The sequence below is a fragment of the Pholcus phalangioides genome, unplaced genomic scaffold (assembly GCF_987345545.1).
Source record: "Pholcus phalangioides strain wild (caught in Gottingen) unplaced genomic scaffold, Ppha-v1.0 ptg000004l_1, whole genome shotgun sequence".
In the NCBI taxonomy this organism is placed as follows: domain Eukaryota; kingdom Metazoa; phylum Arthropoda; class Arachnida; order Araneae; family Pholcidae; genus Pholcus; species Pholcus phalangioides.
This window is the reverse complement of record NW_028301597.1, coordinates 30150381-30173588: the sequence shown is the minus strand read 5'-3', so window position 1 is coordinate 30173588 and position 23208 is coordinate 30150381. Positions and strand designations below refer to the sequence as shown.

General features: G+C 39.1%; 1 protein-coding gene across 1 annotated transcript in view; it reads left to right on the top strand.

Annotated features, from left to right (window-relative positions):
- The window catches only part of LOC149087071 (uncharacterized), a 37802-nt gene extending 15288 nt beyond the window's left edge, over nucleotides 1–22514 (top strand). Inside the window, exons 3-11 of the mRNA XM_089231300.1 lie at nucleotides 6635–6791; nucleotides 6924–7020; nucleotides 10235–10290; nucleotides 10393–10440; nucleotides 10564–10663; nucleotides 17083–17143; nucleotides 18239–18337; nucleotides 18470–18550; nucleotides 18675–22514. Coding sequence (XP_089087426.1) covers nucleotides 6677–6791; nucleotides 6924–7020; nucleotides 10235–10290; nucleotides 10393–10440; nucleotides 10564–10663; nucleotides 17083–17143; nucleotides 18239–18337; nucleotides 18470–18550; nucleotides 18675–21833 — 3816 coding nt within the window. The 5' untranslated portion in view covers nucleotides 6635–6676 and the 3' untranslated portion in view covers nucleotides 21834–22514. The remainder of the gene's footprint in view (nucleotides 1–6634; nucleotides 6792–6923; nucleotides 7021–10234; nucleotides 10291–10392; nucleotides 10441–10563; nucleotides 10664–17082; nucleotides 17144–18238; nucleotides 18338–18469; nucleotides 18551–18674) is intronic.
- Nucleotides 22515–23208: the final 694 nt, after the last annotated feature.

Genomic DNA, 23208 nt, shown 5'->3' with positions numbered 1-23208 from the left:
CGAGTGGTATTTTCCCCACTTTGAATTTACTATGGAAGGGCTTGTGAAGAATTCTGGTCCGATGCTCCATTGAAAGCCCCCCCCCCCCTCCCCCATTAAACTGAAATTTCTCTCGTTCCATTCACCGGAATAGTGAGATAAAATGATACAAATACGTTCTTCGCAAAAAAAAAAAAAAGAAAAGAAAAAAAGAGAGATTTAGAGAAGGAGTTTTCCGAGAAAACATAATAACACGCACCTCGGATTATCCAGAACCTCGAAGTTTCGAGAGACTACCGTATAGCCCAAAATCATTCTGTATTATATGGTATAAATATCTTTTCCCCCTTTATTCATGAGATAAGGCTTGAACGCAGCGATCATTATCCAAACGCTTCAGGTGCATATGATAACTTTCTCTTCCACCATGCACCGAATATAAATGAAGAACGCTGATGAAATCAATTTAAACATGCCTTTAATTCATGGGGAACGTAGCAAAGGGCCACTTAGCTAAATGTATGTATGTCTTAGCTGGGGAAAAAAAGGAAGGCTACTCAGCAAATAGAGAGGGATGTGGAGGGGTTTTGACCACCGAAAGCACCCCAAACTCCCCTGATTCATCGCTTTTGTCGATCCTGAGTACCCTTCATTTAGAAGGTCTGCCAGTAATCATTTGAAGTTCAAAAAATTATGATAGCAGTTTAAAAGTATTCAAGAATTATAATCTATCTCACCTTTAAATCATAACTGGCTATTAAAAAAATTCTTTTTTTTGATTGATTTGTGTTTGTTGTACGTGAAAATGCCCCTTAAAAAGAAAGTTTCAATTATTTAAAAGAAGTTAATTACATAATTTGGGTTCGTTGTCTTTTTTAGGACCATTGGAGTTACACAAATGTGTGAATCAAATTAAAAAAGAATCATTAAAAGCAATTTAAAACCATTGCATCTGAGAGTGCACATCATGACTCCCACATCCGAGTGCAGGGTCCCTTAGGTAAGGTTAGGATCTTTGACAGTCCCCCGCAAGCCAGACTTTTCACGGTCCCTTCTACAGTGAATTTATAGCATGAAAAAACAAAAAATGGGTGGTAATGGTATCGGGCCCTGTCAGCCCGCCTTTGTGGGGACTATGGCACACATATGTGAAACTCTGGGGCGAAGATAAGATCAATTACACCATGTGTGAGACATGACGCTCCCAAAGGCAACCAGTTTGCTTTCCTCGCTTTAGTGCTGCCCGTATAGTTATTTCATCAAAATCGACAATAGAATAAATTACGATTTTACAGCACTGATTGTTTCCTTCATGCAATAATAGTACATCAAAATGTTCCCGCGGGTCCTTTAACAAGATATTCAGCGACCGTAAATTGTGAAACACCACCACACATATTGTGCTTATTAGAGAATGCCGCCACTGTCCCCTCATCCATTTCATCGCCTCTCTCAAGGATTGATGTCACTTACTTTGCGGAGTACTGATATAGAAAAATTCAGGCGATCTTAAATTTCTAAAATTGGTAAATTTAGGATTGGATTTAGATTTTATTGACGCAAGGACCAGTTAGGTCAAGTTGAGCTGTCCGAAGCTTACAGGAATTCCTCTCTTGAAACTGAAATAGATAAATCTTGAATTAGGTCAAGCTGCTCTAAAATTTAGGATTTAAGCTCTTGAAAGTTGCAGGTAAATGTAGTGCAGGGCTTGACAAATCCCAGCCCCCTCCCTTCCCCAGATCGCCATGCAAACTAATAAAAGAGGGGGGGGGGTCTATGAAGTCCCAGTCAGAAAATATTATTAATATGGAAATAGATTACCTTTTGGGTTTGATAGTACGATTGAATAATCGACGTTTGGGTGTACCCAAAATTCCAAAACGAACACGGCTATACGCGTTTCGGAACAATATGAAGTTCCTTCATCAGTAGCAGAAACAAAGAAGAAAGAAAAATATTGAGAAAAACTCCTTATAGCGGGAGTTACTCGCTGTTGTAGACAAGAGTCCACCAAACGTCGATTATTCAATCGTATTATTATTAATATGGATCATTTTTTTTCGTCACTCCGCTTACCGGATCACTTTTTGGAAGTCCCAATTACCCTCAGGCAGGAATTGGCACAGCTACGGCCTACTCCGTTTAACGAGTCACACCGCTTATCAAGTCATGTTTTTGCTCTCCCGAGAGTGACTCATTAACGAGGTTTGACTGTATTTGTTTTTGAAGGAAAAAATTCAAACTCCTGCATAGATTTTTTTTTATTTTTCGTGTACTACACGGCGTACGCTATGCATACGCAATGTTGTTGTCTGTAATAACCGCATGCATATATATTTCGTTCGTGAGAAGCGCGAGGCTGAAATTTGAATAGTTCGTGCACGACCTCAGCTGTTGACAACACACACAGACCGGGAGGCATTAACTGAGTTTTTTTACACGGAGGAAAAAGAAAAAAAAAAGAACCGGTTTCTTTTCTTATAAGAAAAAGCTGAAGGAGAAGAAGCGGTGCTTTGCGATAGGAAAAGAAAAATAAGAAGCTTTTTTTTCTTTTGCTTTTCCCCGTGCTTTTTTTTTCTCGTTGTTGTTCACTTGATGCCTCCTTCTTCGCTGTGTAATTCTTTGTGTATAAGAAAATAGAATGAGAGAAGCACCCTCCAGACCATTGCCTTCTCTCCTCTCTGGAGAAGCCGCCATCGCTTCTTCTCAAGAAAAGAGATTTTGCTTTTCTTTTCCTCCCTTTCTTATCGCGGCTGAATCTTTCTTTCTTCTCGTTCTGGGATGAAAATCCAAGCGAAAAGACATTTTCGAGAGATTGAATATATGTATATCCCGGGTTTTATTTATTATTATGATTCTTTCGTTTTTCCCCCCCCCCCCGCTTTTTTTTTTTTTTTTTACATGATAATGATTCTGTTTCTTTTCTTGAAATTTTTGGATGCGTGGGCGTGGTTCTTTTTTTTTTTTTGAATTTGGGGATGTTGCCGATGCGTGTGTTCTCCGCGCGTTTTGTGGTGTTGGTGGCGTTTATTTTCGTCTTGTGGATGAGGATTGGTGATGGAATATGCAGTGAATTTGATTTATTGGGAATTGATCTGAGTGATCGAATGGCCTTGATTTTTTAATTGTTATTATTATTATTATTGTTTTTTTTTTCACGTTTTTCGAAAAGAATCTTCATGGGAAAACGTGTGGGCGGCAAAACGCTTTAAACGGGAAATTTTGAATGAGTAATAGCCAGAGTTGAAACCACGAAAATAAGCCGTACGAAGCGGGAAAACATTATAAGCGGGATCGACTGTAATTTGCAAATCTTGATGGAAAATACCGTTCATCAACTTGGACCGTGGTAAACTACTAAACGTAGACACGCACGAGATTTTTTTTCCTCTTTAACGGTCCTCTTGGCGAAAATCGATTACGTATTGAAAAATGCTTTCGCGGGGAAAAAAATGTATTTTCCACAAATGATCAAACATGCTCTCGGCAATATACGATTTTTTACCTATGTTTTTTTTTGGGAAAAAATTAATTCCCCAATAATCAATTTTTGACTTACGTTGTTGCAGTTGCGCAACGTTTTGTTTCCAAAATTTTTCAAGCAATTTTCATGCAAATTTTTTTACGAAACGACATTTTTTGGAAATTAAAAAGCCTAATGAGTGCCATAGTATTTATTATTATCTTCTTTTTTTTTATGAAGTAGGCATTCTTCCGATTTTAGAAAGTGCAAAGTAAGGCTGGAATTACACTATAAAAGGTTTCATAAAAGTTCATTTACAAAGCTCGATAAATGCAACCAATAAGCCTATCGGCTGTATTCGCACTAGAATGTGACCAATAACTTTATTGGCTGAATTTTTTAAAGTTTTATAAATGAATTTTTATGAAACTTCTATAGTGTAATCCCGGACTTGGAGGATAGGAACAGGTGAACACATTGAGAAATCAGCCTCACAATTTTTTTATCCCAGATAATATGAAATTCCCAAAATTATAATTGATCATTATTTTAATTAAATTGAGATAATAAAAAAGTAATTAATTGGAAATTTAGATAAATTGCAACGAAAAATATGCTAAATTAATAGCCATTTCTTGAAACTTCTGATATGTATGAAAATTTTGCAATTCGGCCATGAATTGGAAATGCGGTCAAAAATTTGATAATAATCCTCACTATTATAAAGAAATATTTTTTGAAAATAATGTTTTTAAAAAAATAATAATAATGCTTTTGGAGTAAAAAAATTCTCTAACGAGGACCCATTCTTGTAAAAAATATTCTTCATAAGTTATTAATATTTTAGCAATGTTTTTTTTATGAGAAAAAAAATTAATTCAGAATGATCCGTACTTTTTTGAAAACATTCTTCAAAAATGGATTTTTAAACAACATCGGTGGATCGACAACAATGGATTTTTAAAACAATGCTTTCCGGAAAAATATATAACAGTATTCTTCAATGATAACTCATACTTTTGTAAAAGTGTTCTAAAATATTCTCGGCAAAAACTAATTCTTAAACAAAAAGGGATTTCCATGCCGTGTGTATTTTAACACAAACGTATTTTTCAACAATGATCTAATGCAATGAATAATGCATCGGCGAAAAAACAAAAAGCTTTCCCCAACCATTGAGAGCAGAAGTCCCAAATATCGAGCGGTTAGCGTAGCAGCATAAAAGCAAAATACGTTGCGAATGGGCTATGAACCCACTTCCCCTTCCCCGTTTGCAGATAACCATGATGCTACAAAAAATATGAAATCACCAACAATGTTTTTAGCAGAAAATGGATTCTCAAACAATGCTTTCAATTAGAAAATTCAATTCTCAAACAATGCTTTCAATTAGAAAATTCAATTCTCAAACAATGCTTTCAATTAACACTTTATCTACTGAGACGGGGTAGTTACGAGTCCGAGATTAGATAACTTGTTATTGTGTAAAAACAGTGTTTGTTTCAACTTTTTATCTCTAATTAGAACTGAAATGACCTACCAAATAATTTAAATGATCATTATTTTACTTACATTTATTATCGTTTTCTTTCTATTCCACTTTCATAATCTGGTAAAGGGTTAAAACATAAATTCTTTAACAGTGGTCTTTGCAAACAATTGATTTTCCAACAACGCTTTCAATTTAAAAAAAAGAGTTTCATTTAAGAATTCTTTTAGCAAACTATTGGATTTTTCAACAAAGCTTTCGGGGAAAAAAAAGAATTCTTTCATAATTTTTTCAGCATTACCTTCAGGGAAAAATTGGATTTTTCAATAATGCTTCAGGGAAAAGGTAACACTCCAACAATGATTTAACAAATGAATTCATCATTGCTCTCGTTTAAAAAAAAAGGGGGGGGGGGTTCTCTATGAACAAGTTGTGATTTTTGAAATATTCTGGGCAATAATCGTTTTCCAATCAGAAACCTTTGTGCGGTCATTTTCAATGTCCATAAACTGAGAAAAGAACTTTTAAACTTCATACAGTTGATGAACTGGAAAATATATTTTCAAACAATGTTTTTGATTTGAATTGGTTTTCGAATTTTTCAACACAGACACACACACACAATGGATTTTCGCATAATTTTCTCAATAAAGGATTCAAGAATGCGTTTTTGAAAATGTTTCTGAACACGGAGACAGATATTTTTTGGATATTATGCTGAGGTGAACTCGGAAAGAAAAGTCATCTTGTCTCCGCCGGGACTCTCGAACCCAAGCCCTCTTGTCGCGATCCCGGCGGAGACAAGATGACTTTTCTTTCCGAGTTCACCTCAGCATAATATCCAAAAAATATCTGTCTCTTTGATATCTTGGGCTGAGAAGAAAAGCCAGCTATCTCTGTCTCTGAACAGTTCGGATATTAACGACATGTATTGTATTTTTGTATTTCTAATCAAAAACACCGTTTTTTTTTAACGAAAATTGTTTTCTATGTAAACTCAAGCTTTCTGAGAAAAAGCCTTGATGAATAAAATATGATCAATAAAGAGCAATGAGAATTTTCAGTGAGAGAAATTCTAATATTTCTCCTTGTGCGTACATCCCTCTAAAACAACGGTTCTCAACCGGTGCTCCATGTGCACTTCCCAGGGGCTCCGCAGCAGCTCGAGGAAAGTAAAATAGATCAGTAAATTTGATTAATAAATAAAAACAGGTCTGAAGGGTGCCGCCTTAAGTTATACCTTTGAAAAGCGCTCCGCTAGTCAGAAAATGTTGAGAACCGCTGCTCTTAAATTATTGAAAGTCATTCTCTTCCTTTTCTACGGCCTATTTCGGTTATAAATAAATGAATAAAATATTTTGAAATAAAAATACTACAGAATATCAAAATCACTTTCAGAGGGGAAAATAGGTTTTCGTAATCTTTTTTGTTATATAGAGAACTGAATGTACGCGTCGTGTACCAGGAGACGACGTTGCAAAAATGAACACTTACGAAACATTTGCTCATCGCTGATACGCGGAGCGATAATTTGGGTGGAACTTACGTCACTACATTAAGCCGCTCGTATATTATTATTATTCTATTCTTTGAGCTTTGCGTATCGTCGATGTTCACGTGTTTGAATATTTAAGCAATACACTCTCACATAGCAATGTGGTAACGAAAAAACATATTTTTAAATTCAAATTTGTATTTTTCAGATCTTTCGAGTTTTTGAAGATACGAAGAGAGCTAAAAACAACATGAATCGACCGGCTCGTCGTCTCAAAATGGTGGACTTGAACCCGCACTTCACTTGCGTATTGTGTGATGGGTACTTTGTCGATGCAACGACCATCGTGGAATGCCTGCATTCCTGTGAGTATTGATTGATGGTTGAGTGAGCATTCCCCCCCGCCCCTCCAAAAATATCATTCATCATCAATATTGTCATAGATTCGCTTGATGTGAGAATCTAAATGATTTTTTTTTTGTTTCTTATGATTTCAGTTTGTCGGGCTTGCATCGTGAAGTACCTGGAAACGAACAAGTTTTGCCCCGTGTGTGACGTGCAGGTTCATAAGACGAAGCCACTTCTCAGCATCAGGTGACATAATGTTTTACTTATATTTATTTTCCATCACAAAAAGTGAAGTCACGTAGTAGGATGACCATCAATGGCCATCCCTCTTAAAAATATCGTCTTCTTTTTTAATGAAATTGGTTTCTGATTTCCAGTAAGTTGAAAATAAAGGCGATAGGAAAATGTGGTCCATTTAGATAAATCCGCTTTACAAAATATTTGGGCTTGTCAGCGCTGAAATATAAAGGCTTTTAAAGAGGCGAGATATCTCGTCAGTGCCTGTGAGAGGGTTAAAATGAAACCGGGACATCAGCCCGCCAAAGATCAATTTACGACCAAATGTTTGCGTTATATTCTTCCGAGACAACTTGAAAATGGGCTGGAACATATTCTTAATACAATCAGACCGGCAAAAAATAGGTAAATGGTAAAATTATTTTTGGGACAGGCAAAAATTAAAAATTGAAAGAAATGATTTAAGGACCTTCGAAAGCTATCGTCAATAGAAGAAATAATTTGCAATTTGCAGACCGGAAAAAAAAAAATAAATGGGGGTGGGTTATAATTTGAAGACACACAATAAATAAATGGGAGGAATAATCTGCAGACTGGCAAAATTTAAATAGGAAAAATGATTTGAGAACCGGCAGAAAATGCCGTAAATAGGAGAAATAATTAACGTACGGATAAGCAAAAAAATATATATTGGAAAAAATGATTTTGAGGACCGGCAAAACATCAATAAATGGGAGAAATCATTTGTAGACTGGCAAAAAAAATGATTTGAATATTTCCAAAAAAACGGTGAGAGAATAAATAAATGGGAGAAATAAGTTGAAAAAGACCGGAAAAGAAAAACATAAATGATTTGGGAATCGGCATAAATGGTTAAAATAGTTTGAGCACCAGCAAAAATCAATAATTGGGAGAAAACCTTTAATAATGGAAAAAATTTGATTTTGAATTGAATATTTATATTTGTGAGCCTTAGCTCATTACAATATTACAATGCATCAATCAAAAACGATAAATAATGGGAAAAATAATTCTCAGAGCTGCTAAGGAAGCTACGACAAAGAATTGAATTCCAAGTAGAAAACAATATGGTATTTCATTAAATCTAAAATTATGCAGTGGCTATATATATGAATTAGCGGAATTTCGCGGACCACTGGGAAATTCCCAGTCCGCGGTTCAAGAACGCTGTTGTTATTCGGTTTTCTAATCTCTCATAAATCGGTATGCACGAGATGAATAACAGATATGATAATGGAGTGTTTTGTCCGCTCACGTTAAATTAATTACACTTTTTTTTCTGTATTTTTTTCGCTTTATGTCACGCTCTTGTATCGTTCGGAACCGGTTCATTTCGGTTTTTTTTTGAGGGAGTGGCCACTACTGTGTATATGTGTCCAGTCAATCGTCCATCTCTCTTCAATATGGCATTCACCTTTCATTAAACAAAAAAAGGCGATTCATTATATTTTCGTGATTAGCCCGTGGCCTATTCTATATGTACACATTGCTTTTATTCATGCTGCGTTCTCTCGAGTTCGAAGAATGCGTAGTTTTTTGTATAGGAGGGGAGAGAACTAAAAAAAAAAAAACCGTACCAGCCCGTGCCAGCCAGGAAATACCGACTACTGCCGTGTCTTCTTTCAGCGAGTTACGGCGGCTGGATAAACAAGAGGCAGGCAGGCAGGGCCTACCCATGGGAGGTATGGGTAACTCTCTCTGACAGATCAGAGTGAGTTTTTTTTTTTTTTCTGTATAAAAGGACTTCCTGAATAAGGATTGTATATGCCATGGATTCTGGAAAATAATGATTAAAAAAATTAGAGCTTGTGTATAGCGTTATTCTGAACCCACGGTGCTGGCTTTGATGTATGATGACCTTAAAAATTATTTTTGGGCGCAGGGGTGGCCAACGAATGAACCGGCTAGGTGGGCACCCACTCTTCTAAGTTTTATTTTCAAACGGGGAAAAATTTCAAATTTGGGAATTTGCATAAAATTTTCTGGGATACACTGGATGTTATAAATATCAAAATATAGAAGCACCCCTTTTGTACGGGGGGCGTTTGGCAACTCTAAATGAAAGCAATGATGAAATATGGGTGGCACGGGCTTGAAAAATTTTAGTCACTATTGAAGCAATGCTCTTCGCAAAAATAAAAACTTCCTTTTTTTCCGGAAACAATGGATTTTTTAATTTTTGATCAATGTGTCTGGCAAAACGAATGGTTTCTTCAAAAATACTCTTCGGCAAAACGAATGGTTTCTTCAAAAATACTCTTCGGCAAAAAATGCCAATAATCTTGGCAAAAATTCTTAAACAATGTTTCGACAAAAATGAATTCTTCAACAATGTTTCCGACAAAAATGAATTCTTCAACAATGTTTCCGACAAAAATGAATTCTTCAACAATGTTTTCGAGAAAAAAAATGGATTCGTCAACAATGTTCTTCAGCAAAAAGGGGCATTCATCATGTGTGATAAAATTATCTTGATAAAAATTCTTCAATAATACTTTTGACAAAAATGGATTATCCAAAATTTACAACTATAAGTTCTTCAACAATGCTTTTTGCATAAACGGAGCCAAAAATGTTCTTTTTGCAAGAAATGAAAATGCTCACAACAAAAATGGGTTCATCAGCAATTCTCTTGTCAAAACAATTATTCAACAATTCTCTTCTTGAGAAAATCCGATGAGTTATACAACAATGCTCTCTGGTGGAAAATGACAATGCTCTTACCAAAAATAAGTTCATCAGCAATATGCTCTGGACAAAAATCAATTCATGTGATGCCTCAGCTGGTAAACTTATATTTTTTTTCAGCTGTATAAAGAACCAGCCTCAAAGCAGAATATGCCGAAATCTGCGTCGCAGAAGAATCTGAAGGAACTTTCAGAAAATTGTAGAAAACATTATAATGGAAATTTTTATTGCAGAACATTTCCTGTCAGTCGAAGGCTCGTTTCAGAACAATGCAAAACATTCTGCTTTTCGGGGCGCTGAATATGAATATTCGTCATAAGAACCTAAGGCATTGCACCCAACCCCGAAAACAATCGGAAACTAAAAATATTTTGGCCAAAAAAAAACTAAATATCCAAAAAAAACTTTCATACACGCCATCTTTATCAATTTCTGTTGATTTCAAATCCATGCTTAATAAACTCGATGCGAAAATTCATGTTTACTTATAGGCTATTATATTTATTTATTTCAGGTCTGACAAAACTCTACAAGATGTTGTGTATAAGCTTGTTCCAGGCTTATATCAAAGTGAGTAGCCCACAATTCAAAATTTCCGATTTCAATCACTGTACTTTGGTAATAAATTTAGACTTTTTTTTGCTTAAAATTTGCTTTTATTTATTTAAACAGATGAAATGAAGAGGCGGAGGGAGTTCTATTCGACTCGCCCCGAAGAAGGTGAGACCATTTTCTATTTCAAATCCGATTATTGTGTCTGTGATAATCCGAAAATAATTTATCTAATTGACTTTTTAAAAAAAAAATTAATTATCAAATTCTATCTTTTCTTATTTTGCGCAGCCTCAAGATGCACCTCTGAAGAGAGAGGCGAGGAGACGAACCAACGTTTCATATACACTCCCTACGAAACTATCAGCCTTTCATTGGAATACCTTCGGAAGTGAGTATTAGAGACAATATCTTATCAAACAGTAATTAGTCCGATTGATTAGTGCATCTTGTGGTTTGCTTTAGATAAATCGGCTAATTATCGAAGAGCCGTATGATTTTTCGTCGTGCTGATGGGTTACTAATGATCCGTTCCGCCGATTTGAATGCGTGATAATTAGTTAATGATGATCGAAGTAACATTCATTGATTGTACGGAGGGGGGGGGGGAGACTAATCAGAAATGCTCTGATTCAGCCAGAGAGAAAAACTGTTGAAGAATTCACTAGAATTTCTTGAACTCGATGGATGTACATACGATGGGTCCCGCTTGTAGCGTTTTCACAAATCCACCATGAAAAGGCGTTGTAAGCGGGAAAACGCTATATCGAAATCTCGGTGAGCATTGTATTAGTCAAATATTAGTGAAAGTTGGGACAACGAAAAATAAGCCGTACTAAGCGGGAAACGTTCCAAGTGGGGACATCATAAGCGAGATCCAGTGTACGTACAATATTAGAACAAGTTCCTTGTCAGGGCTCCTAGTAGTCTAATGAAAGGAAAAATGGACAAGGAGAGCCAAGGAAAATGTAAAATATTTAGAAAAAATCAGGGAAACATACAAGCATTTCATAGAAGTCGGAGGTAAATTCTGTGAGGGGAGAAAACTGAAATTTTGAAAACATGCGGAAAGGGTCCAGGTTTTCAGTTACAGTAAGACCCCTGTTATGCGGACACTGGCGAAACAATACAATTCGTCCGTGAGAGGGGGAGTGACCCTGAAAAGGGTGAAGTTTAAAGTGAAGTCTTTAAAATAAAACATAATTATTTAATTATAAAAGAGGAATATGACCAAGATGGGAGTGACCGCTACGGGGGAGGGTTTCTCTGTATATCTTTCTTTAGAAGTTTTGATCAGAGGAAAGTGAGCGAAATGATTAATCAGATTTTGTTGGAAAATCCCGGTAGTAGACATTACTATTGAAGAGATAAGAATCATGAGTTTCGTGGATTAACAGGGTTCTCCCATCGACCTGGAAAGTCAGAGAAATCAAAAAAAGCCAGGAAAAATTTAAAATATCTGTCAAAAGTTAGGGGAAACATGCAAATATTTCATAAAAGTCAGGTAAAAGTTCTGTAAAGGGAAAAAAACTCGGAAAAACAAAAAATTCGAAATTTGGAAGGCTAATATTTTGAATTATGTTTCTTTCTTCCAGAGTTTTGGCCAACAAAAGTCGGGAAATTTTTGAGTTTTGGTCAGGGAAAATGATTAAGCAGTGCTCGGAACCCCGATTTACTTTGGCGATCCAAAGGTAGTGACCAGTGACGCTGAAATCAGACACGAACGCTCACATCGTAGGTGGTACCCAAATTTCCAGCTGAATTGAGTGAGGGCTATAATAACAACAATTGGCTATATTTAAAGATTTAAATGCGATTTGACACTAAAACACAATGCGGGTAGAAATATGTTATTTTAGATTCATTTTTGTTTTACGGCATTGACGCTTGTTTGTTGTGTTTATTGGATATCGACGTATTCCGGAATCATTCGCGTTCCTTGGACCGGTTCTTCCATAATAAAAGATAGAGAGAGGGAGTGACGACGACGAGAGAGACGATGTTCAATTATTAATAGTTTGAATTAATTGATGTTTTTGTTAATTCGACGGACCGCGTAGGATGATCTATTAGCCGGTGACCATTCATTATCAACCGAGCCTTTTCAAGTTTCTTTCCTTGTTTCTTGTCGGGCCAGTAATTTCCTCTCCATTCCTTCCTCCGTGAAGGTCGTGAACGTGAGATGCATGGATTGAATCTTTTATTGCTATTATATTTTTATATCCAATCTTTGCATGCGAAATCCATGATGAATAAAAAGAGAAGAAGGGGAAAAAAAGAGGATAAAAATCCAACAAACGGCCGCCAGCTTGAAAAATGGATGACTCCATTGTTTCTTTGGCCGTGCAATACAAAAGCGTAGGAAAAACAAGGCACTTGATGGTGAAACTTGCTTTTTCTTCTTCTTTTTTCTTTGCCTCTTCTAAAGAAGAGCCATTCTTGAAGCATTCTTGAAATCTGTGGATGGCTGCCGATGAACTGGATGATAACATTTCGTAACAGATAAGAAATATACTCATCCCCATCTCCGTAATTACCGACAAACACTTTTTTTTTCTTGTGCATCTCGACCATATTCCGTGGACTTTTTCTTACCCTTTTAACAAATATTAAGGGAGAAAAAAATCGTAATTATTAAAAAAAAACCGCAATGATGTGCGAAATTCGGCATCACTTCCTTCTGAAAATGTATTTGATGCACACCACTTCCATTGAAGAAATTATTCATATTTTTGTCAAGAACTTTTATCACCCAATTTACCCAAAACATTATCCCCCAGCCGTATAACAGCCAGATGATCACATTGTTTCATGATTTTGAGTCTAAATTTAGATACTTTGCTTATTGGAAGAATTAACCATTTGTGCAGCAGTACGAAAGCCAAACGATCGCATTGTTTCAAGATTTCGAGCCGCACCCAGTAGAAATTGCCAATTTATGAAGACACATGGTCACATTGCTTCATGATTTCGAGTTTAACTGGGTAATTTTCTTCTCTTCTGCTGTCTTGGCTTCAAATAATGAAGCAATATGAATATGTGGCTGTCATAAATGGGTAGTTTCATTTAGAGTGAACTCATGTTTCGGCTCGAAATCGTGAGCGATATCGCGACATAGGTATCATACTACTGCGTAAATGGGTAATTTCTGCAATGGGAGTGATATTAAAGTTCAGACTTTTTTGGAATCATGAAGCAATATGATCATGTAGCAATCATACGGCTGCGTAAATATATTAATTTCTTCAACGAGAGTGGTATTCATGTTTTGGTTTGAAATCATGAAGCGAAGTATGATCATGTAGCTTTCGTAAGTACATGCATAATTCCAGTTAGTCTTCCTTTTTTCTTCTTTTTTTGAGAAAAAATTACCATTATAATATATAATCACCATGATATACGTATAATCACCAAATTAGTCCATCTTCCTTTTTTTCATAAATTACCATTTATAGCAGCGAGATGATCACATTGCTTCATTATTTCTAGCCAAAACTTGAATACAACTCACATTGAAGATATCGCCCATTTTTGCGGCTGCCCTTTAAAAGAAAGCTGTGTGACAGCCACATGATCAAATTGCATCATGATTTTGAACCGAAACTTGAATGCCACTCTTATTGAAAAAATTACCTTTTTGAAGCATCAGCTTAAAAACCAGATGATCTTATTGATTCGTGATTTCGAGCTGAAACTTGAAGACCACTCTCGTTGAGAAAATTACCCATTTATGAGCTGTATTGTTATTGACGTATTTTAATAAGTGGTAGAATCACAGTGCCCACTAATTGTGATGGCCGTTTTCTATTGCCGCATGGCTGGCGGACTACAAACTTAGCCAATTGGATCGCCAAATCATCCAAATGGCATGTTCGCGGGTGTGAACATAGACAACGAGACAGGAACCGCTCAAGTCAAACTCAATCGGTATGTCATGATCACAATGCTTCATGATTTCGAGTTTAAGCTTGGATATCGCTCGCATTGCAGAAATCACCCGTTCACGCGGTCATATCGCTTCGCATTTTCCACGTGAAACTTGAATGTCATTCCTCAATGAAGGAATTACTTATTTAATACAAATGACAGCCAAATGATCCCATTTCTTCATGATTTCGAGTCCGGATTCGGTATCAAAGAATCGGATTGAATTTAGTGTGAAAATTCACATAAAAATCCAACGTTTATCACATTTAAAAAAAAATTATAATCGAATACGGTGTGAGAGAGAAAAAAAAATCTTATCTCTTTCTTATCTTTCTCAGTTTCCGACTAAGGGAGAAAAAAAAAAAACAGAATCTCTTCCATTCATGCATTTCCTAATCGGAATGACCCCATTAAATGGATCAAAAACAGTAGCGATTTGGTTCTTTTGCGGCGTCGGGGATTCTGTGGTGCGTGTGAGTAAAAGAACTGTTGAAGGTAAACCAATGGCTACCAGAGAAAAAGCAGGGAGAAAAAAAGAGATTATTTTTCGTTTTTTTTTTCAATTATTTATTTAGTCCTTTTTTTTCACTTGTGGTGATTGTGCCTCCGGTGATATCTCCATCTTTTTTTTCAGAAAGAGAGAGCCGTTCTCTCTCTCTTTCTGTATTTGAAGCTTGTATTATTATGGCATTGGAGCAACAGCAGCAATTTTTTATTTATTTACTCACTTACTCAATCATTATTACATTATTATTATTTTTTTCCAACTCTTTGTGGTCTTTTGATGGAACAGCTATTTCCTCATGTCTTTTTACCCTCGTGCACCAGGTCAGACTGTTCTATGTCTTTTTTTTTTGCTTGCTTGCTTGCTGCTCCTCCTGCTGCTGGTTGTTCCTTCCGCAAATGGTTGAACAAATAGCCTTCGGGTTAACGCCGAGTATCATATTGGTTGTAGGAAATGTGTCCACGGGTTATGATGGGTGGAGTTCCCTATGTATTTAGCACTTTGATCTCTTAAGATAACGTAGTCTCTATATCGTGAGTCTCTATCACCATTTGTGTTATTGCTTCCTTGTTGGGAAGCCTGGAATGCCTTTTTTTTTTCTTCTCCCACCGTTGAATAAGGGTCAATAACTCAATATGTGTGTTTATATATTGATTTTTATTTTTTATCCATATAATCCTCTTCCTCGTAATCTAGATGACCCGATTTCTCGTGTAGTTGACAAGTGGTTTGATCCTGTTGTATGTGAGGTTTTATGGTAATGCTGGCTGAAATACCTGGCGCTGCTGATGTCCGGATTTTCTTCCCTTTTTTTTTTCAATATTTGCTGCGTAAACGGAACGGGCATGGATTTGTACCGTTGGAAAACGCGTTGTTTGGGAACTGTGGGAATAAAAGAATAAAAACGAACATTTGAAAAGTCATTGTTGTTGCCCAGAAATAATTTTTGTCGAAGTTTTTTTTGGAGGTTGCGGATGCTTTTGATGAGCTCAAGTTATGTCCTGTTTGCTTCCTGTCAGTGTCCGGAGTCTGGCATCTTCTTGAATTGGTCGACCTGAGTATGGAGAAGTCTAGCCCATAGGCGGATACGGGGGGGGGGTGACTACCACCCTGGTTCCGTGAAAAAAAATTTGTATTATTAAAGTAGGTGGAAGCGGGAAAATCCGCCCCCCTCCCCTGTTCGAAGAGTCTGTGTCCGCTTATGGTCTAGCTTCTGGTTTTCTTCGGACTGGGGCTACTTCGCAAACTGGCCAGACTTTGAAGATAACATACATATCATTCGGCAAAAAATTGATAGAAAATTCTAGATTTGTGGTAACCCTCTCAGCGCATCGACGACATATTTCACCCCCTTAAAACCCTTTCCGTGGCCCGGTAGAAATCATTGAACAGGCATTTCATAACACTCAAATTCAGTAGTGTTTAAATAGCCTGTGTGATTAAGCGTAAACACATCACTTGCTCTTAAAAAATATTTATTCTGCATGCCCCTCAATCTTTTAAGCGTCATAGCAGAAATCACTAAACCTTCTATAAAAATGGCATTTCTTTTTTTTTTATTAAGTAGGCTTTTTTCATATTTTCAGCAGGTACAAAGTAAGAACTATATGGGAAAATGCTCCATTGGGGTGGGGGGCAACATTACAAAATATCCGGGCTTGTCAATGCTAAAATAATGGGACCTCTAAAGAGGCGAGATATCTCGTCAATGTGCCTCTTAATGGGTTAAAGTTTACATCATGAGTACAAAATTACTACTGTGCGAATAAGTCTTTTCAAAAGTCATTAGAATCATATGCATTTATCATCTCTCCTTAGCAAAAATGACTGAATTTGAACTGCTCGGTGGCCACGCAGAATTGGGTCACTGTGAATCCCCCCTCACATTCCGGGGAAATTCTTTATTAAGAGCATGCTGGAATAATTTGCAGGGATCAGAACTTATAATTGAAACTCGCAACGTAATCACAACCTTGAAATTAGAATCGAGAGAGAGAGAGCGCCCTCTTTCTCTCCTCCTCATTTTAAATTAATTAAAAATCCTCCTCCCGATATTGGGAAGAGTTGCGCCGCCACTGCGTTAGACATTAATGGGTTTCCTCGTAATTGCATTCCGTGGCTTCAACTGGCGAGAAATAAGAAAAAAAAAAAACCGTGTTTTTCTAATGGGGTGTCTTCGCAATAATTTCATGCGATGGCGATGAGCATTTTTGGAGTTATCGGAGTTTCTGGAGGAAAAATTGATTTCTATGAGAAGCCATAACGTGCCACCGCTGTTTGATGTAACATTATTGAATTTAATTGGCTACGAAAAGTATGTTCGATATATTTAATTGCGTGGTAAATTTATGTGAAATTTTTTTGTTATTTTCCTGCAGGGATGACGATGGTGTGGATGATTCTGGTGTCGATACGGGGCATGAAGTTCATGGAGATGAGGTGAGTAATGCCTTTTCGTGGTGGTCTTTCCAGTTGGAGAAATATTTAGTGTTTTCAATTATTTTTAATGTAATATTAATTGCAGTAGAGGTGTTCCTGTCCAAGGGCTCTACGTACAGGGCATGAATCAGGACTTTTAGGGTGCTCCCGATAATTTACATTTGTCGTCCACTAAATACACAGGGTGAACGAGAAGTCTTTGGTACATTTCGAAAATTAATATTAAATCAATCAATTGGTATAAAATGTTTCCATTGAAATACTTAACTGGGTGTAGTTTTTTTGATTAGAAAAAAAGTTTGAATTTCACTCAGAGGTGGAGCTGTGTAGCGAAAAGCTCAACATAACACATAAAAAGCAACACAAAAGTGCATAATTGATGCTTATGACAATTAGTGTTACATAAAACTACCGTATTTCTACATGAATACCTTATCTCCCGTTTAGATGTAGCCCAAGCTAAACAGGGCGCTAATAGTGGAATGCGATAGTTTTATGTCAAAACATTAATTGCGCGCTGTTTGTGTTACATTGCATGCGTTATGTCGAGTTTTTCGTTTAACAGCGACACCTGTGAGTGAAATTTGAATTATTTTTTTTTCATTTTATCAACAAAAAAAAACACTATAAGCCACGATAAATATTTTAGTGCAAAGTGCACCTTTTTTTTTGTTAACTGGTTGATTTATTATTAATTTTTAAAATGTGACCGAGACCTCCCGTAAGACTAAGTGACCCCAAGCTCATTTCCAAATCACTTGAGAGATCCGCGGTACACTTTGAGTCCACTAAAGTGACTCGTGGTACGCTTCCCTGAATCACTTGACGGGCCCGCGGCACTTTCGTAGATGATGTTTTTACTTTCTCTTGGTATTCACCCAGATCATTTAAATGACTCGAAGCAGCCCGTGACCAACTTTCAGATCACCTGAGTGACTCGCGGCACATTTCCAAACGAATGAAGTGGTCCGCACTCGCCAAAAAGTTGAGCACCCTTAGGCTGGAGCAGGGATTGTCAAACCTTTTCCACTATGTACAGACGAATTGTCTAGTCATGAATATTTTCATAATTGCATACCATTTTCTCCTTCACAGATTCCGCCTAAGAGGTATTTGCTCTGTCCAGCTGCTATCACAGTTGGACATCTGAAGAAGTTCATAACCGCAAAGTATGACTTGCCATCGACTTACAAAGTAAGTCTCTCGTGTTTACTATGGTTTCGTCAATTATTATTATTATTGCCTACTGTTTGTAAAAATTTGAAGTGAATGTAAGTGACCGTGTGAAGAAGTTTCGAAGCAATATAAATTTCCTGTGTTTTTCAGGTCGAGATTAGCTACTCCGACGATATCCTTAATGAGAATTACACGCTCATGGATGTTGCGTATAATTACAGCTGGAAAAGGGTGAGTAGACTGTCAATACGTATTTGGAACCAGTGTCCAACGTTTCATCCATTATGATTAATTGGCTGCCTCATGTATGAGAGAGGAAAATCTTAAATTTTTGTTCCTTTTTTTGGTATTGCAGACCAACCCGATGCGTTTCTGTTATCGTATCGTGACGAATTTCCCGAAGAGGCGGAAGTTGCTGCACTTACCTCCAGTTGAGGTGGCACCCGCAGCGCCGGCGTCACCACCGACGACGACACCAAGCACTGGTGGAGGCGGAACCACCTCCAACAGCACGCTGGATGTTCCAAAGAAGAGTAGCAGTAGTGACTTGTCTTCCCTGTCCTTGGTTCCTTCTCCTTCGTCGTCCAAACAAGAACTGAAGTTTGTCTTGAGGCCCAGGAGAGAAGAGAAGGAGACCACGGCGAACACCAAACACCAGCCATTGTCCGCAGTTGCCGCATCATCATCGTCGTCGTCGAAGCAACACGATTCGCAGGAAGCGGCTCACAAGTCCCCATCGTCGAATCAAATTCAGACATCTCCTCTGAGGGAAGAATCGAAGCAGGAATCGACGTCGCACCATCATCACCACCACCACCACAATCATCACCATCATCAAGAGCAGCAAAAGATCACGATGACTCTTTCGACGGTCGGCCTGAAGCGATCCAATAGTGACTCGCCCCGTGATTCTGCCCCGATCGTGAAGGTGAAGCACAGGTCGATCGAGCCGTCTTCGGCCAAATCGAACTCTGGACCTCCTGCGAAGAAAGTGATATTACCACCATCGAATACCGCGTCCCCTGCTGGGAAGTCCTCCTCCTCGAAGCGACCGACGAGGTCTCGAGTCAAAAAGTCTGTCGGTCGACCACCGCTCGCGAAACTGGCCCCTTATCCATCTTCGAAGACTTCTTCCGCGAGTTCGGCGATGGCCTCTTCCGTGAACCATTTCGTGCCATCTCCGGTGACGTGCTTTTCGCCGGCCAACCCCGTGGCTTGCCTGTCACCTGCGAGTTGTATCGGGTCCTTGAACTACCTGGCGACCCCGACAGTCACTTGTTTGAGTCCCATAATGAACCATACCCAATCAGATGTGGTGAAGAGTACCTTGGCGCCTGTCCCCATGTCCAACGTGCAAGGCGCTACGTGCAATACTTTCGCGGATGCGACCGAGCCCAAAACTTCGGTTCAACTCCCATCTAGTACCAATTCAGTGTCCTGCGAAGCTAGTGCGCCCTCTAAAGGCCAGTCTACCACAAATATGTGCGTCAACGGTGCGTCATCTCCAGAATATAGGTCCTCACCAGTGACGACGGGTGCAACTTCAGACGGAAATCAACAGTTGCCGCCAACTGCGGATCGAAAAAACAATAGTTCTTCATCGGAAAACGTCAAAACGGGATCTACCACGAACAGTTCTGCTCCCAGTACAAATAACTCAGGTTCGGTTCAGTCTTCTTCAGTCACGCAGCAAGCGAATCCTGTCGTCGTTTCTTCCTCGTCAGAACAAAAATCATCAAAATCTGAATCGATAAATGTACTGTCAGTGAAAGGTGTCGTTGCACCGACGTCGGTTGGTTCGGATTCTCTAGATATCCAGCCTAAGAAGTCAACCAGTACTAAGAATACAACCGAGAACTCTGTTAGTGCGAAACAAGATGTCGGTGAGAAAGCCCCCGAAAAGTCTGTGGATGGTTCAGAAAAAACTGAGACAAAGACGAAGGGCCCAGAGAAAGATTCGAGGACTGAAGATTCTCACGTGAAAGTGTCGGAGACGAACGGACTCGCATCTCCGATAACAACCGAAAAGAACGCCATAAATGTCCCTTTCAAGGACGTCAAGAGCAGCACCATAACGGCCGAGTTCAGCGACAACGACGATCTGGGCTGCCAACCGGATCTCGTGGTGGACGAACAGAAGCTGGACAGTTCCGACAACGAGGACGAAGAAGCCGACGACGATGCCTTAAGGCGAAAAATAAAAGCCATCGCCGAAAAGGATGACGAGGCCGACACCGAGACGGACAGCGGACGGGCCAGTGATATCAGCAACCAAGCTCGGTCCAGCTGCGACGACGATGGCGGCTCTCCGATGCCGCCGAACACCAACCAGGACGGGAGCGACCGCGTGGTGCCTTCATCTCTAGTCGTGAGCTGTGCTCAAAAATTCGTGACCTGCACCGCTGTGTCTACAACGACAGCCACTACAACCAGCTCCTCCTCTACCGTCACTTCGCCCAGTTCGCCGTCTCGTATCTCAAAGAACGGCGACGACCACGTTCCCAGCAAACCGAACGGGATCGATCATATCATCAACAACCTGCACCGTAACCACGAAAGGAAAGACAATATAGGTGCCCTAGACCTGTCCACCTCCAACCGCAAGACGGTGCAGGAGGACTCTCCGCGTCCCAGATCCAGGGCCGTTGCCAACCCTCCGGTCCTCGATGCCAAGCACAGACAGCAGACATGTCTGCCAGCTCCAACGAAACAGCACACGGCCTGCGTTCCGGTTCCGAAGCATCCGACGTCGTCGACGTTCCACATCGGAGCGTTGTCTGCATCGGCTCGTCACGCTGCGGTGATGGCCGCTACGACCCCACAGAATCACCTGACCAAGATGAATCCCACAGTCACGATACCGCATTTCAACCCGTCGAATATAATGAATTCCCTCCCCATCAAAAATTCCTCGGCGCCCACGAACGCCCACTTCTGCCGGACGCCTTCGCCCATCTCGATCCACGCCAACGTTGGCATGCCGGCATTTCCGGGCAAGACCTACTCGCCCGTCACCCCTCGTCAGACCAAGTCGAATTCGACGTCGTCGCAACTGGCTCTTCCGGCCAGCGGCGTCGCCGGTTCGGTCAATTCCTACCACGGCAAGACGCCCAGCACCAACTCTAGTCCACGTAGGGATTCGGTGTCCCCACGCCGGACCGTGTCCCCGTCTACGTCCACGGCTGCCTCGCCCCACCACCGCGTGTCCCCCGGGGTGACGACATCTTCCCCAAAGAGCAGCAGCAACTCCACGTCGCCTGCCAGTGGCGGCGGCGGCACCACGGCGTCGCATATTCTTCCCCCGGTGCCGTCGACGTCCAGCTACAAGATCTCGAGGCCACCCATTCCGATGTACAGCAAGAAGTCCGACTCGTACAAGAATTCTCACCATCATCGCTTCAAGGGCAACCTCACCGTCATCAATCCCGATCCGAACGGGTATTCGCAGAAGATAGTCATCAAGAATCTCAACCCGGGGCAGAATCAACACAACAGCAACCACCAAAGGGTATAAGAACAACACCACCCCCTCCCCTTCTCCCCACAAAGACATTCGCGTCACGAACACTTAATCAAATGGATGTGGATTCTATACAAACGACCGAACACGCCACTGCCGTGGAGGTTATTCTCATCAGTCCCGAATGCACACTCTTCGGACATTGGCCAGTCATGAGTCTGCACTGTCTTCGGAAATTGGTCAGTGCCCAGTCCCGTGTCCGCGCACTCTTCGGACGTAGGTCACTGTCCAGTCTGCGTTTCCGAGTTGGCAGGCAGTGTCTTCGGAAATTGGTTAGTGTTCAGTCCGGAGTCCGTGCTTTCCTCGAACAGTGGGTCAGCGTCCAGTCGCCCGTGCAGTTTTCGGGAATGGTCAGTGTCGTAAAAGAACCAAAAATGACGCCATGTGATCGGTGAACTGTACATAGCATGTGACTCATCAAAACGAGGTAATTGATCTCTTTATGGAAAAAAAAATATCAGACATTTTTCAGAACTTATGCCAAAAAATGACAAATACCTGCAATATATACAAAAAATATATATATAAATAATATATATTTAATGTAAATTCCACACATTTTTCGCTCCCCAATTAATCCCCTAAAATACGTATAACGACAGATGTATAACCGACTAGAGAGGAGAGAGAGTACAAAAAATACAAAAAAAAATGTAATTATATATTACATTGGGCGGAAAATACACTGTGTACATATTAGTCATTCCAGAGCCCGTAATTAGCTGTAATTACGTATTTCTGATGTAATTTGTATTGTGTCAAAGCAAAAAGGCTGGAAATTTTTTGAATGCAAAAATACAAAAAAAAAATTATTGTGTAATTAATAACGTTAATCATCTTTTGTTTTTGTTTTTTTTTAATTCAGCACTGGATGCTTGTAAAATTTTTTTGTGTGTGTACGTGTTGATTAATTAATTAATTGATTAATTAATAAGATTTCAGATTCCATACCCGATTGGAATTTATATTTTATTATTCGTATTTGTTGACGATGATGAGGGTTGTTTGTTTTAGTGGAATTGTGTAAATAATTATAATTATTTTTTTTGTGTATAAATTTGCTTATTTGTATGTGCTTTCGAGTTTGTATATTTTTAAATGGATTCCTATTGATTTTGTAGATTTTTTTTTTGATTGATTGATTGATCCCTTTTTCCACCCTCCCGGTATAAATGGCGATTCAGCTTTGTAGATATTTAGTATGGTTTTCCTTTAATTTTTCTGTTGTGGGAGGTATTGATTGATCGATTAGGAGAGGGAGGGAAGGCTTGTACTTTCTTGTGTGTATGTATTCGCCTTCTCTCTGTGTCTAAAGTAACTGTTGTTTAATGAATAAAGTGGAGTCAAAAAAGTATTTTTTGTGTTTATG